The 17,665-nt window shown below is 34.9% G+C and overlaps 1 protein-coding gene across 3 annotated transcripts in view; it reads right to left on the bottom strand.

The window, feature by feature from the left end:
* Positions 1–16,806, bottom strand: part of LOC139971484 (HEAT repeat-containing protein 5B-like) — a 44,904-nt gene extending 28,098 nt beyond the window's left edge. Inside the window, exons 1-2 of one of the 3 annotated variants that reach the window (XM_071977999.1) lie at positions 16,648–16,799; positions 9,292–9,385 (exon numbers count right to left, since the gene is read on the bottom strand). In XM_071977999.1, the coding sequence (XP_071834100.1) occupies positions 9,292–9,319 (28 nt within the window). In that variant the 5' untranslated portion in view covers positions 9,320–9,385; positions 16,648–16,799. Of the gene's footprint in view, positions 1–5,322; positions 6,080–9,291; positions 9,386–16,647 lie in introns of those variants that run through there. The other 2 variants (XM_071978000.1, XM_071977998.1) reach the window with 2 other exon arrangements.
* Between the last annotated feature and the right edge of the window lie 859 nt (positions 16,807–17,665).

Below are 17,665 nucleotides of genomic sequence, written 5' to 3'. Positions count from 1 at the left end.
TGGTGTCATTACAAGAGGAGCAAAGTAAATCTACTATATATTTCTTTAGTCCACCATAAATCACATCGGAAATGGTAGAAAGTAGGCAAAAAACCCTTCAAAGGTTTGCACATGTATGAATTGATAAAACTTTACAATGATGTTTTAAGATACAATAAGTCTCTGTAATGGAATCAATGTTTAACTCAATAATCTGCCCATTTTAAATAGTGGTTAACATATAAAGTTAAAATTGATGATTCCATTACATGTAAATTTAACATGGCTTGGCCAAAATTAAAACTCAACAGGAATTACAGCTTTAAGTATAATACATATTTGCAACAAGAAAACCAAGTGGGTTAACCACAAATATACCCAAAGAATTGCACATCAAACCAAATTTCCTTTAATAATGTTTTAATTGTTGTTTATTATTGTCAATTAACCTGCAACATAGTGCAAAACCCTATGCTGTATAGTTAGCTACTTTGAAAGATGTACAAACTAGTTAGACACTTATCTTTGTTTCTCTGTCTCTTTTTGTGGCATAAGAATAACTCTTCAATGACATACGAATATACTTTCCAGTCAATATGCTGGTTTCAGAATTTAACTATTTGTGGTCAATCTTTGGTACAGGTTCTGTAACCATGGTGATCTAATGTAAAACCCTGCTTCCAACCAGGATATTGAATTGATCTGTGATGCTGTGTTCATTTTCTTCTATTGCACAGTGAGTGTCACTAATCATCATGTTTCCCACACACACAAACAGACATAAAATGGTACAAACAATTCCAAAATATCAATTTGTTTTTTTTTTGCAATGTCGGTTTGTGACTGCCTTTAGAGGATAGAAAAATAATTTTTGCTTAAGTGTTAATTGGACTGTACTTCTCTTACAGAAACTAAATAAAATCATTTTCTCACTTCTCACTAAATTAATCTTAGTTCAATGGAATGTAAGAAGAACGACGACAAAAAGTTAAACATAAAAAAATAACAAGCAAAAGAACAATGTAAAGCTAAAGTTTGATACAATAAAAATAATGCTACCAACAAAACAAATTATGTTGGTCACATTAAATCATGTAGTAACAACAAGCTTAATGGGATCTCTTGAGTTGGAAATTGTTGGAAATTCAGTTACTTCTTAAGAATAATCAAAGCTGTATGGAATTATGCTTTGCATTATGCATCATTATTTGAAAACACAAACTACAGTATTATTCCGTATGCTCCAGAAATTAAACAACCCTAACAGCAATACTGTAGTCCTATAGGGATAACAATATGTAACACTGTACAGTATGCATGTGACGGGTCTGATGATACTCTTGATTCGTTAATCATTTCATTTAATTTACATCAATAAATTTTTACCTTCATGCACTGTGTCCTGCCTAGATTCCTGTTAAGTACATGTACGACGAGCATAACAGTAAACGGCCATCACTACATCTTAAGTGGAGACTGCATCTTAATTAAAACAGTTTCAGTGTACAGGTAGCTGGAGATCTGAAAGTACTAACCACCGGTACCCCTAAGTATGAATTTTAAATCAGTAATTCACAGAAGTGACTCATGCCGGCATAAATGTCTCTCAAAGGACGTGGGCAGCCTACTACTGTAGAGTGTAATGGATGTTACACGCAACTGCTCTTTCTCATTAGTTAATTTTTCTTACATGTAGAATGTAAATGGTTTCCTGGAAAATGCATCCCTCATTTTCATTATTTCCATTAATCAACGTCATACAGAAAATATGCAAATTTAAGTTCCAAGACTTGCTGAATACAATTATTCACCTACCATTTTGTGAAAAGTGAATGTACAGCAGTTTGTTATAAAAAATATATATATATATGGTTAGTATTGATAAAGTGTTGTTAACACCCTCCCTCCCCCATCCCCCCCCCATTTCTGACCCCCTGCATCCTCTGAAGTACAACATGGTGAACATCCTAAAAAATCTAGGGAATAATTTATCACCATATATGAGGTCAAATTGCTAAGCAAATTATGTAAAGATCTACAGCAATTTTTTTACACAGAACCCATAGTATTATATAGACACAAAATTATGAGCACTCAAAACTGTTACTCAAAATGTCTACTACTTAGCTACTGACTCTTTAGACAGCCAAACTACTATATAATCAGTAGTATTAGAGAATATGGCTTTCAGCAATGACAAGATTTACACTATAATGTATGGTACCAAGTACCAATTGTAGAGTGCTATATATTTCCCTCCCCCACCCCATTCCCACCCTTTTCCTTCCCCCACCTCCCTACATCTCTCACCTCCATCCCTTTCTCTTCCCATTTTTTTTCTCCCACCACCCCCATCCTCAGTCTTCCTATAAAGTGAATATTAAGTATTTCACTGCAAAACAAAATACATACGAATGCCTCGATGCTTCTTTTTCTGGATAGTCCATAGAGGCAGAGGAAGCAGACATCCTCAGTGGTGCAATTAATTAAGATCATGCTTTAATTACATGTATGTACAATTAGGTAATCAAGGAACTCATTAATTAACATCTCAGAGAAATAAATAAGACACGAGAGAGAATCATGAGACACATACATCCATCAAAAACACATTTCTATAATATTAATCATAACCATTATATTAATCATGTCACACGATTTCCTACTATCATTTAATACTGGATGTTGTTAGTAAATGCCATGTAATTAAAGTGCTTCGTTATTCATGGCTTAGCTCACACTCTAAAATCCATGTGACATACCATAGAGACATATCCTATGACACTAATCAGATCTTTCCTAGAATCCAAGAATTCCGTTGCTCCTTACCAGCAAATTATCTACTGTTTAGTTCAATGCAAAACAGTTTGTTTCCCCAATTTTGCAATATATATGTTTCAAAATTTCATTCATAGCAAACCTTTCAAGTTTTTGTTAAACTTCATTTGGTCCTGTAGCAATTTTGCTCAAGACCAGAAGAGCTGTTTGTTTGTGGATGACCACACCAGTTTATTACTCACTAATACAGAATGAATCTTTAATAGGCATGAAAACTGTTAACAATCAAATAATCAATCTTCACTCAAGCCTGATAATTTACTGCATGGTGAGAAGAAACAAAAGAAAATTATGCCCTAACAGACTCTGTCTTCCACACAAAGATATCATTACCTTTTACAGTAACAAGGATATATTTTTAATTTAAAGTCTATTGAATGTGTTGCAAAACCTCTCCACTCTCCACGTCTCTTTCTCTCTATCTCTTTCTCAAGAAAGGAATTAACAAGGTTTTGCTCCTTTACCAGCATCTTCATTTTGACAAGTTTTAAGAAAGTCTGCAACGCATTAAGACTGATTTGTCATATTAACCTACTTCAGGTGGCATTTATTACAGTAACAAAACTCTTTCAACTTTTCCATGAAAATTCCCACTAATTGCAGAAAACCTTTAAACATGGCCTTAATTAGATTCAGATTTTAAACCATTGTAAACCACCCATTCATACAGATGACTGTACATGTATACCAAAATGCGAGACTACTCGAGATATTAAATTAACGATACACAATATCTACAACTGACATTACAGTGCGCAGAGCTGTTCGTTTATTCACCTTAGGGCTATAAGGCATGCCATACACAGTAAACTGAACATACAGACATATGGCTGGTTGAGTACACACGAGTGGTAAGGAACATGTGTACTGTTGAAAGACGATTTCAATCAGGTCAGTAGCTCATAACAATCTCGTTTTCATTAAGCAGACCAGAAAACAACTATCAGTTAATAATAAAATATCAATTTCATGTTCAAGATGAAAGCGCAGGATTATGAATAACACAGCAAAATTGACGAGAAGTGAAAAGGCAGGGAAAGATATACGACATAAAGTTTTTCAAGCATCACATACAAAGAAATTCAATGTTGATACCGTGACTTGGCAGGTTTTGTATAGAAGTCATGATTTACATATATATTGGAGCCTAAAGTAAAATTAGAATAAATGTGGAATATTCTATATTAATGTGCCCATGCAAGATCTGATAACAGCCTCCTGATTTCTTGATTTCAAATAAAAATCTATATGATGGGGGGAGAGGGGGGGAGAGGGGGAGGAGGAGGGGGAGAGGAGTGGGAGAGGAGGGGGAGGAGGAAAAAATGGCAAAGGCTTTCCATCATATTATTATTTTTCTTTTTATATATTTTGTTCTTACCAAAATAACCTGTGAATGTAAACAGATAGCGGATAGCGATTCACCTGACACTATGTACAGTATGTAATAGAAGTGTGTGTGTCACTTCCCATACAAGAGGATGACAAATACTATTTCGTATCTGTTTTTCACAACTCTTATTCTACTCTGAAATGCACAATCACTTGAACTATATTGACGATTCATGAAATGTACCGTATTTCGTGTCCAAAAGTAACAAGTTTTGGTTAGGACACGACTGGACAAAACTGTTTCCCTCTTATCAAATGTTGCAAAATCACACCATGGAATTTAAGTATTTAAGCTTTGGATTGTCCTAGACTTGACTAGTTTGTGTCTTGGAATATCCATAATTCATTATCCAATCCATCATTTATTGTAGGATACAGGATGGGCATCATTTTCAACTAACCAAAATGTAAACCTAAAAAGCCCAATATTTAAACTTGCATAAACTATAAGTTAAAGCACAAAATGTTAGAAGAAGAAAAAAAAAACAAATTGAGGGTACAATATTTCACATTATAAAACAGATTGCATTACAGACTTCTGCTGTAGGTAAACTTGCCAAAGAATTTAGAATCAATTTACCATTTGGGCATTGAAAATACCTAACTGGCCACCCTGGTCTAGATGTCTTTGGTTCAGACATGTTCCGATGATCCATGTTTCACTGTACTAAGGCATTACACATTCTTTTCATACGCAGCAATGCACCATGATCACAAGTTTTGAATATGATAGTACTTGCATTATATTAATATATAATAAAATATGCATTTAGTAATGAATGAATGAATGAATGAATGAATGAATGAATGAATGAATGAATGAATGAATGAAAGAAAAACTAACATACATTTGAAAAGATCTATTACTCACACAAATATGACTAGATTCACTTCATGCCAAAACTACGTACTATGTAATGTTAAACTACACTTACTGTACAGTAGGCATCCTACTATATACACAGATTAATAATGTACCACTTGTGTGTGTCAACGTACGGCCTAACCAGAACTTAGGCCTACACTAAATATTTGATAATAAATTTAACATGCATCTAGATATATATATATACTGTACATGCATGTATATTGAAAAGGACAAAATGCAAAACTTGCCACGCCACAGAAACTGCAGAGGTTTACTCCATGACTCCATTAATCATCATAAATTGTACTTAACAATTAACTGAGAGAGAATTAAAACTGCAAGCCAAGCTCAGTCAGACAACGATCAGGAACAGATGGATTTAATATAAACCAGATCGCCAGTCAACAGGTCATTTATTGGTTTATAGGAAACCAGTCATCCATCCTATATTATCAGGTGTTGTTACCTTTCAAGTGCACACATGTTTGTTAACACCACACTACAGCACATTAGTTACAGACTCCTCCTACTACTCTTCCCAGGTACTCTGCTGTTGGCCACTGATGGAAGACATCATGTCTCACAGCTGGAGGAATTCACCAAGTTTCTCTCACCCAAAAACAAAATGAAGTACAGGCAACACTTTCCTGAAGGTGCCTGCCTGTATTTACCAGAGCTTGGTTTATCAAAAGGTTCTAGCATATGATGTACTGATTCTCCACAGACGAAACTCTGTAACTAGCAACGGTATTATACTGTATGCTACAAGATGCATGGCAATCAATACTGTAGTTCATAAAGTATGATTCATCCAAAAACATCAGAACAGGATGCTTTCAAAATTCCAGACTTGCCTTGAAGGACTACTACCTGGCCTGCAGATATTGATATAATGAATTACTGATGTCAGATGATTTGTCAAGTGGATGGGAATCAGTTAAATGGAAACTGAAGCCTCACTTCAGAAATACAACTTTCAAGTCTGTTGCATAATGAAAGTAAAAAAAAAGATTATGAATCTGTGTATGTAAATGCAATGTACTGAAGGAGATATCCTTCCAAGTGCAACGTGGCAATATTATATGAATGTAGTAGGATATCATGCTACATCTATTTTAGGCCTACAGTACTGTACTATACAATAGCATATATACAATGAAGGCAGACATTGTTATAGGATACAAATATCAGTCAACAAAACAAAGAGGCACAGCACAATTAGTTGGCATTGACTTTTCATGGGTAGAATAAAAACAAAGAAAAGAAGGTATACCATCCAAGCTTCACTAATTTGGAGTCGAGTACTGTATTTATATATTTTTTGGGGCTTTCCCCTCTGCAATCTGTTGACCTTATACGACCTTTCACCTCAACATAAAGCAATATATGTATTTTATCCACCCAAGTGGTCAACAGCACATGTATGGAACGCGAAAAGGACCACAACATATGATGATGTTAATGATGATCTATTTTTATACGTTCATGTACTAAAAAACTTACGGTCATGTACTAAACATATACGATGATGTACTAAAAAGCTAAGATGTACATCAAAACATATAGGATGATGTACTAAAAACTAAGATGTACATCAAAAAAAACGTAAGATGTACATCAAAACATATACGATCTTGTACTGAAAACTTGTGATGATGATGAAAAAGAGCAAGTTACAAAAAAGTGGCGTATGAATATCATTATTGTCGTTTGAATACGCGTATGAATATCCATATATAAGGAATAAAGTAATATCAAAGTTGATACCGAAGCCCCGGCCCTAATGCTTCTTAATGAGTTTACACTGAACATTCATACTCGTATGCATACGCCACATATGAATATACATACGTGTATGCAGACGCCACTTTTTTTTTAACATAACACTAAATGTACATGATCGTATTTATTTTGATGTACATTGTACGTTTGTAGTACATGATCGTATATGTTTAGAACATGATCGTATACTTTTAGTACATGATCGTATATGTTTGGTACATGATCGTAAATTTTTAGTACATGATCGTGTTTATCTAGTACATGATCGTAAGTTTTCAGTACATGATCGTATATGTTTAGTACATAATCGTAAGTTTTTTAGTACATGAACGTATAAAATTAGATCATCATTAACATCATCATATGTTGTGGTCCTTTTCGCGTTCCATACACATGTACAGTATACAAAATGTGGTGTTCATCCATGATCCATGCTTTACTTGTAAGGAGTTTTTGCCTTACAAGGTTTTCAGAATGTGACTTCTTATCACCTCAGATGAGTTTTAACTTCACAAAAACAAAGGTGGATCCGCATATCAAGTATAAATTTTAACCACCTCGTAGGTTGAATTTGTGTTTGTGAAGCAAGAGCATCACATAAACTAACTTGCACACATGTGGATACACACACACCCACACACAACCATCCCACACATGTGGATACACACACACACCCATACATCACCATCCCACACATGTGGATACACACACACCCACACATCACCATCCCACACATGTGGATACACAAACACCCACACATCACCATCCCACACATGTGGATACACGCACACCCACACATCACCATCCCATAGCTTCCTTTTAGCCTCTGTCAAGGAATCAGAGATTACCTTCCACAAATCTGCTGAAAAGGGATGAAATCAGCATCTTAGCATCGACTAGTTCATCTTATTTTCTTCATCGAGTTTAAACATTGAGTTTTCTACTACGTTTACCCTGAATGCAATAATGAGCCTAAGTGCAACCTGTTGTGAAAATTGGCTAATGTGCGATTAGGTTAATCCCAGTAATCTGATAACAAATGGATGAGACCTGTTGTGTGATAAGTGGAGAACCATACACCAAAACACTCCATTTGTACCAAATTTCAACAAATTGTTTTGGGTTTGGACAACTTTACTTTTAGCACTGTGTACAGAATGGATGAAGGTTAAAATTCCGAGACTTTGCAAATATACCAAGCATATCAATCTGACACTCTTCTCCACAACAAGCTTACAATATATATTATAAATAATGTATTATAAATTCTATTGTATAACAAAACCTTTGAACATTTTATCAAGAAACATAAAATTCTTCTAAGTAGTCTTTCCTCTTTGTGGACATTAATTTACATAAATATAATCAACAGAGGTGAAAACTAACAGGAGAAAACCACCCATATCTCTCTACAGTAATACAACGTCGCTTTGTGGCATGTGTTTTTTGGCTTTAAATTGAAGAGCAGCCTTCCAACATAGGCTATGTTTATCTGTAATGCAATTAAGGATACATTTTTGCTGTACTGTAAATTGAATTATGATTCAAGTACTTGATGCAGTGAACAGCAAACATATGTAATACTTTAATACCATCATTCCTTACAATGTGTTAACTATATGACACATCCTCAATGGTAGATGGGATGAAATAACTGACTTTACTCATTACGCAAGTGTCAAAGTGATGGAAAATGCCAGGCAACCACAACTGTTTATTTTCAAAGCTTTGTAGTAAAGTTCTTATTTTGTAGGATTTGACCTTTAGCTGAAATTGCTGACACTTTCAATTGGGCCAGAAACTTTCAAGTAAGTGAAGTAACAAACTAGAAAATGGATTAAAAGATAGATGTGGATGGCAATGGGATAAGGATATATATATTTATCTGTCAGCTAGAACAAAGGTGATCGTTTGAAGCAAAGTTTGATATTATTTGCCTCAAATCAGGTACAGTACTCTATTTATAAGTATGACATCATCACACACATTGAAGGAGGTTTACATCAATTCCACCCAGCCTTTGGAAACAAACAACATGAATAATGTGACCTTGAAAGGAGGTGAATGTTTACTTTCCATACAGTACTGCTTTACCACAATGTTCCCCTTCTCCTTTCTCCACATATCAATTCAGATTACACTCAATCAGTCTCAAAACAAAACGAGAAAAGCAACATTAACAGAAAAGAAACATTTTATGAGTTGTGCGAAAGCCTTCATCAAGATGAAAAGACTTTCTGTTGGTAAGCTGGCAAATCTCTATAATCATGAAAATCACAAAATCACACAGTGACATATATAGTAAAAGACTATAGTACTGCAATTGGATACAAAAGCTAACAGCAAGGAAAGTCCACAAGGATGGAGTACACATATTAGAGGGCAGCATGCGACAATGAGTACCACGTGGGGTACATGTATCCATGCTTTCATACCTCTGACAAATAGTACTTTGAATACCATGAGTAGGCGACATAAGCCAGAGAGGGCAGCACTTCGGGTAAACTAAACTACAATGTAACGCTACCACTGAAGGAGGAGGAGGAAGAGAAAATTGTAAAACAATAGCATTATTGTGTTAAATCATCATCAACTACAAAAGATACAAAAGAAAGTGAGTTACGTGAAGAAAACAACTTACATGCACTACTTAGAGTTTCAGACATATTAGAGAGGCAGGAGTACAGTAGACCAGTAGAGGCTTTTCACAGGGGTTGGGGTGGGGGGTGGGGGTCAAGTGTTCTAAGGACATATTAACAGACTAGGGCTCTACACATTGTACATAGCATCAGAATGTAGTACTGTTAGTTGTGTCAAGACATTCAGTAAATAAGTACAGTATTATGACTTTTATCCATATATCACTGGGCTCCACAATATTGTGATTTTCATTTCTTTTTTAGGGATTGTAAATGTGTCCTTTTCCAGAAAGTTCTGTTCTATGAATAATAAACAATTAATGCCAACTAAAAGTTTACACTATATCAGAGACTACAAAATTAATATGGAAAAGGCCCTACTTCTGTGACAACTTTCCACATGTATAAAACAGTCAACTATTGTACTAACATATCTATAATGTTTTGAAAAAATCCATGTACATGTCAATTTTTTGTCATAATTTTGACATGAACATGATGCAACATTTCTCCTGTCCTGATTTCAAAGAACAGGAAATTTGATTATATGTTAGATTACTTAATGAGACAGGTTGGAGGTCAATAAAATATTTTTCCTATTCTTCAGCATCCCCTGAAAATGAAATGAAATCAAAGAGACCACAAATCAATGAAAATAATAAAAATCAAAAATTAAAATAAGAAATATAATTTGGGCTTTTGCTACTAAGTTGAATCGACAAAACCCTACCTTTTTGACAATCAACAAAATCCTGCCTTTGTTAAAAATTATATATTTAAAATGTGACTTCCTAAAGAAATTTCTTGTCCCCAGTAATTTTTACTGTTTACTTGTCCAAACCATCAGTTGTCATGTTAACACTAGTATTGCTACATTTCATTCCCCCACACAATACAGTACATTTATTTCTTTTATACATGGTCAATACTTAAAATGTACATGAGTCTATGTTCACATACAGTTTATACCTAGAACATATATTATCCTAATATAGCGCCACTCTCCTGTGACAAATTCTCGCCCACTGTCGCCAAGTCCTATAAAACTCTTTAAACTTAGTACTACAGTACTGTAAGATTGCAGATCTTATATATGTAGTAGACTGCAGGTGAATTTCCAAGTCCTATTTAAGCAACATATGTACTGTAGACACAAAGAAACAAATCTGGTTTAGAAACTGTGTCACTCTCCCTACTAATCAATGTCGGTTACCAGGAAAATCAATCTCGATTCGCACTTGGTATTGAGTTGACTAACTGTGGAGATATAGTTCTACTTGAACTTGTTCAAAATACAGAACAGTTTGATCTCCTGTTGGTGGCTTTCAAGTGACCAGCAGCAACAACAACAAAAAACAAACAAACAAAAAAACTTTAAAACTCACAAAATGTTGCATCTTTTCATCTCCTCTTTCAATACAGTGATCCAAAAGGCAATCTGATTTTCAGTTTTTTTTATTTATTATTTTTTTTTTTTTGCAATACAAAATATATCCCATTCAAATGGACTACCTTTTCATTTGACTGATCATAACAATGATAACACACATTATCTAAATAAAATTTATGAACTGACAGAAGTATTATATCTAGTCTTTTATGTAAGGTAAAAAGGGTACAGCATGCCCTGTAACTTACAAGAAATTAATTCCCAAACATGCCCTCTTTCCTTATCTCCAGCAATGTTCATGACCCCGAAATGAAAAATTGCTTTAAATTGTCATTGACATTAACGTCTTACATATCACTGTAATAATTCACAAGAATCAGAGCAAAAATCAAATGATAAATTGAGACACAAAACCCTGTGATTTAATCTTCTTTATCTAAAACAAGTTTATCAATTCAAGCTCATATCCTCCTTAGTCAGCCTCTAACAAAATTTGATTTTTTAATTATTTTACAATTTAGGCTCCAATTTCCAATACCCATATCTCAAGTGAACCCAAAATCTTGATTATCTGTGAGTGTACATAGCAACAAGGGTGTCCTAGTTATACTCTTAAGATTCCAATTCCATTATCCATATATACTGTATACTGCATGTATTAGGCTAGCAAACTTTCCAATTGAAAATGGTGGACAAATATATGATCTGATGAACTTCTAATATTGATTTCACAGTTCTGGCAGAACCATGTGTTGTGACCTGGAAATGTCATTGAAATCCATGATTTGTTTTCTCAACAGCACTAATGACTCTCCCTGATAACAAGCCCATCTTTCTATACTAACAAATGCAGATATGTTCCAGGTGTCGACATTCCATCTGACGATGACATTAGTGAATATTACAACGGCACCAACAGAAATACTTCAGCATACTTCTCTCTCCTCTCTCTTGACATAACAGTGTAATATTACAGGTGATTTTAGTGCCGACTGGCAACAGACAAACAAATCCATCGTATTCTATTAACCAGCAGGCAATATTTACTCACGACAGACAGAGAAGTATTGAGTACGGCAAATTTTTTCTTAAGTAGTTTAGACTGTGTAGTTTTGGTGAATAGAACACCAGCTTTGGGAGATTTACCAATTTATCATTTTACCTATTTTGGAGGTATTCACTATAGTTACTATGCAACCTGAACTTGATATGTATACACAAGTAGTCGGACAAATATAAAATATGTAAAATATCTGCTGTTAAACAAATTTTGGGGAATAGCTTTTGGAACTACAAATTTTCACTGTCATAAAATACTAAGCAAAATCTGTTATAGATTTTGATATAGACTATATAATATTCAACAGTATACCTAAATTTTCTTTTGTGACATATATACTGTAGCAATCTGCTCATTTTGCTCTGTGATGCCAGATGAAAATACTCTCTGATGTCTGGTCACTATGTGCCATGTGGTCCATACCATGAAGTAACAGAGATATTCGCAGTTAAACACACTACACTCCACATACAACAACTTTCTTCATATTTGCAGTACAGTGCTAACAGGGTACTATACATACTGTAGCACAGGAACATGTTATGTTCTACATACATTGCTGAAGAGAAAAGTGTACAAGCAAATAACCTGCCAGATATGAATACTGTACTTTATAAAGTTCCACTCATGAACTTGCGATAAAATTTAATATGTTTTGTTTTTGGAGGCAACAAAGAATGTGGCAATATAATAATATTATCAATAAGAATAAAAACAATGTGAATGGTATGATGTTATCCTGGTATACTGTACAAGTGTACTGTGCAAACTTGTGTACGGTATAAGTGTACCAGTAATGTTACTAGAGAAAAAAAGTTTGCATCCCAGGGACGCAAGCCACAGGAAAAGTTTGCGCCCCATAAAAAAAATCTTGCGTCCTGATCGAACACCAATTGTGTTTATTGTATGACCTACTTTTACTAACTAGTGTGTAAAGATGTGATCGTATCACTGCCTATACTTTGTGGATGCTATGTACAATATATAGGGCAGATGCCTCAGTGCCTTAGCTAAGCTGTTTGACAAAGGCAACCCAGCACACCCTCCTCTCGCCCACCCTGCCGTTTCAACCAATTTACCCCAAGCCCCCCCCCCCTTTCACCCGCCCTTGTACTTCCCTACTTGCCAACGCCGTAGTAGCTCCATGCTTTGACCTTGCAGCGATTTCAACAACCAACTATTCAAAAATCTCTGTACCTACAGTGTGCATATCTCTCGCTAAATTCCAAATAGTTCACTGTACTACTGCATGTACATAGGCCTGTTCGAACTTCAGTTTCAACTACACATGCGCAGATCCTCAAAACCTGATCCAATATCTTCCTGGGCTCTTTGCAAACAATCATTTATACGAAAATTACAGTAGGCCTATGTGAATAGCTTTTTACACAATGGTGATTAAAGAAAATCAAACTTCAATGTTCTAAACTTTCGGTGATGCACCAAGTACAGTAGTTTACACACGTATGTTGCACTTAAATAAAATTTACTGAAGCATGTGGTCGATTGGACCGCGAAAAATTTTGCAACAGAAACTACTGTGGTATTCATGAATGCACATTTTACATTAGCAACTCTCAATGCAGAGAGAAGAAACATACTGTGCGATGAAATATCCTTTTCAGGATCAGAACTTTCAGAGATGTAAGCTTCCCACACAACTCATAGATTGTCTCAACCCATTCATTCTTTGATCAAAGCAATGGTTCGAATATAATGTGATAGTCTCAGAAACAATTCAAGTGCATCTTGGTACCAGGAGTGAATTTTGTCAAAATGTACATACTGAATGTGACAACAAGGCCTAACATTATGATATTTGAGTGAACACACATGATAGCCTATACCACAAACTTTGTTATCACCACACAGGGGAAGCTAACCTTGCAAGTAATTGTTGTCAAACAACAGACTTCTTGCTCATTGAGCACTACCATGCAAGAATGTCTGCAGACAATGGATAGGGACTATTAGCCAATCAAATCACAGGAATTTTGGAAATGCATCATTGTCAATTTTTAGCATGAAAATCTCTGTAATGGAGTGTTGTTAACCCTGTACCTTGAGGTTGATTGTTATGATATATTTATTTTCATACAAATTCAATGATCTGTAGGAGTGGGAGTAATTTTGGTTCTTGTCAGGAGAAGTTGTTTTTTTTTTAAAGAAGAATGAAAGATTTTCATTCAAAAATGTGATTCGTTATGTTATCCATTGACCTAGTTGTGAGTATGTACTTGGGGTTTGTTTCTTGAAAAAAAAGTTTGCGGCCCGGACACAAGCAACTTGAAGACTTTACATCCCTGGCCAAAACATTGCGTTCTGGATGCAGAATCCTGCGTTGGTAACAATGCTGTGTACTATGCAAGTGTTCCATGCAAGTGGAATTGTTATATAGAGAAGTCAATACTATTTGTTTCATTCCCACATAGTTTAATCAATGGCAGTCTAATTTCAAGCAGCACTAGGTCTTACTCTGTCACTTTGTAATCCTGTGATGTCATAATGGGTATATATACCTAACGTTCTGGACCACCCATAGTACAATCTGTTTTATAATGTGCAATGGAAGCGTCTCTGCATTTACTCTTTTAGTCTCCCATGTGCCTTATCTTGCTAGAAGTATATGTGAATTTTTCAAAAAATAACCCTAAAACTGTAATTTCTGTGAAAACTATTGTACCAAAATGTACTATTGCCACTCCACATTACGTACGTTCAAGCTGTGTAAATGCTTGGTTATATACGGTAAAATGTAATTTGTACAAGTAATAACTGTGCTGTATCAATATACATTGAACTACTACCAGTCATTTTCTCTTCAATCTTTAAAATATTGTACATCTGTGATAGACTGAATGTTGACAAAATATCGCAAAAGTCATCACACTTTGATAACTTTATAAACTAAAAAGTTAACTTTTACATTGCTTGCCATTTTCTATCATCGTAGTGTCTAGTGATACAACTTCACATCCAACGCAGTGAAACCTTTCAGTCAACACAACAGAAACTTTACTGGTAAAATTGTGATCTGTGCTTCAGGCTAATAAGCCTTAATGTTTTACTGACATACGAAAACATGACATGTACTAACAAAAAGTGACATTTGTGAATTAATTTGTTGTGCTTTTAGGTAACCTGCTTTGTAAAATGACAGAAACTGGCTTGGCTAACTTGCCATCATAAAGATACACTTCAATATCAACCTTTAGGGATGCACTATTTCCAAAAAGAAAGAAGAATGTCAGTGCCATTAATTTTGTAAGAAGGAGAATATTTTGCTATTCATTCCCAAAAGTATTCAGCTCAATATATGTTTCAGTTCTGATAGCACGCTGCTGTTATATCTATAAATTCGGCTAAATGTGCTGGGTACGCAACTCACAGAAATTGCCACCATTGCCTTGATTAATTGGCTTAATATGAAAGATAAAATTCTCAGCAGTGAACACATAGTTAATGGAACTAGCACAAATATGACCTAACATTTCAAAATAAAATATGACACGCTAACACTAATAGGTTATCTGTTCAATCAAATTCTGATCAAATGGGGAAAAATACAGCTTGAAATTAAAGTTTGGTTTTTCGAGATACGAAATGCAAAAGCTGCCGACTGGTGGTCAAATGCATGCCTAAAACAGTTCAGAAACAATCTCAATGTCAAACGTCAACCAACAAACTGTTCAACGCTTTAATACTGTGATTAAAATGTACAGTATGACACATCAAACCAAACCTTGGGTGCCTTATTTCTCCAAATAAGGAATCAAAGTAAGTCAAACAACATTTATTTTACATGGAAGTTGTCTTCTTGGATTATCGTAAGTGAATTAAGTGTAAGGTATATTGTCACTAGGCCAACTGGAACATTAGTAATGGGCTAAAGATGATTGAACATACCATTATAAACTAAGGGGTCTTTAAAAGGCTTTTACATATATGCATTTATGGTCTGTCTTCTGTAAAATAAAGACAATAAAGACAAAATAAAATTCTGTAAAATAAAGATAAATACACTTCTAGTTTAAGATATTTGTGACCATTAAATAGTTGTGCTCTTCACCCTACTTGTAAATACTGATGACGTACTGTTAGAAGTAGTCTCCAGGCCTACATATCCTTCTTTCAATTACAACGGAAGATAGAGCTAGTATAAACTGAGATTATTCATTTAATATTAAGGTTCACTGACAGACTGAGCCTCCATTCTGTGGTGGCTCAGTTGAGTAGCAGTGGGGGATTAATGTTTAATTTTGAGAAAGAAACATTTTGTACAGGTTTCAAAAAGCCTCCATTTTGGGTTGGAGGAGCAGTTGCAGTGGTGATAGCCTAGTTATATTTTTTATGATTGCGACCTCCGGAGAAGTGAGGTTTCAAATCGGTGGTGTATTCTATAGCCTAGTTGTACCTTTGAGCCCTACTTCGCGCTATCTTAGCCCACACTAGTAGGAAAGTAAGTGCTAGGCTATGCCTTCATTTTGGTTATGAGTAGACAACGCTTAGGCCTAACATTTAGGCTGTTCAGTCCCATTTCACAGATCTACATGCCTAAGTTAGGCTAAGCTAACATTAGACCTAGGATGACCTAGCCTGTGCCGTTCCGTGGACTTGCAATGGAGTTATATTGGTGCCATAGTGGCCCATACTTCGATCAGAAGTAGGGATGTGAAATTTAGGAAACATGGGTTGAAGTTACCTGAAAGGCGTTAGAAGGCAGATTCCTGGTAGACGACAGATGGCGTCGAGAAGCAGTTAATGTATTCAGTGATCGTACAGTGCCGGTGATTTACTGTAGTGGGCTGTAACCTGACATTTGGCAACATAACATTATTGTACTGTATGACACATGCCACACGTATATCGTAAATGCTTGTGAAAGAGACACGAAACGGTCAGCTAGGAATGTAACATTCTTTAATACCGCCACCGTCAATACTTCCAGAGTAATGAACATAGAATGGATAAAAAAAAGGTTTTTTGTTGACGGAAGTAAATTGTACACTAATGACTTTTGACAGACACGTTATGTATAGAAGATTAACCGTGGTTTTCAAGTCAATTAGTGATCAAGGACCGAAGTACATGAACGAGATGTTTAAACCAGTTACGAACATTCATAATCATAATTTAAGATCCTCTACTGCACGTAACCTGCACATTACAGGCGGACACACTAACTTTTATAACAACCGTTTTTCATGCATTGCCGCAAAAGACTGGAACAAACTAGATCAAAGAGTAAAATCAGCAAGAAATCTTAACCATTTTAAACGCCTTGTATCTGATATTGTTTAGGCCTACTTCACTTTTATTTTTACCAAATTTCTTAAGTTTCTTTACTCTGTACACGTTTCTTAAATATTTAAGAAAAAACTATTTTATTAAGCATTATTAATGTATTTACGACTTCTTAAATCTTCATACTTTTTATATTATTATATGTCTTTTTAAAAATAATTTTTTAATATTTGTCTTTTTAAAAACTATTTTTTTAAAAACTATTTTATTAAGCATTATTAATGTATTTATGACTTCTTAAATTTTCATACTTTTATATTATTATGTGTCTTATCAGAGGGCCTCGTGGAAGATTAGCTATTGCTAAACGAGCTACCCTCTTAAAATAAAGTTGAAATAAATAATGCAGTGAATACGTCACCCATGATTGGTTCCTGCGGTTCGCAGAGTTTCAAAGTCATCTCATTATGTTGAAG

The sequence above is a fragment of the Apostichopus japonicus genome, chromosome 8 (genome assembly GCF_037975245.1).
Source record: "Apostichopus japonicus isolate 1M-3 chromosome 8, ASM3797524v1, whole genome shotgun sequence".
NCBI classification, from domain to species: Eukaryota; Metazoa; Echinodermata; class Holothuroidea; order Aspidochirotida; family Stichopodidae; genus Apostichopus; species Apostichopus japonicus.
Note: the sequence above shows the minus strand (reverse complement) of the source record. Positions and strands in the feature narration are given on the sequence as shown.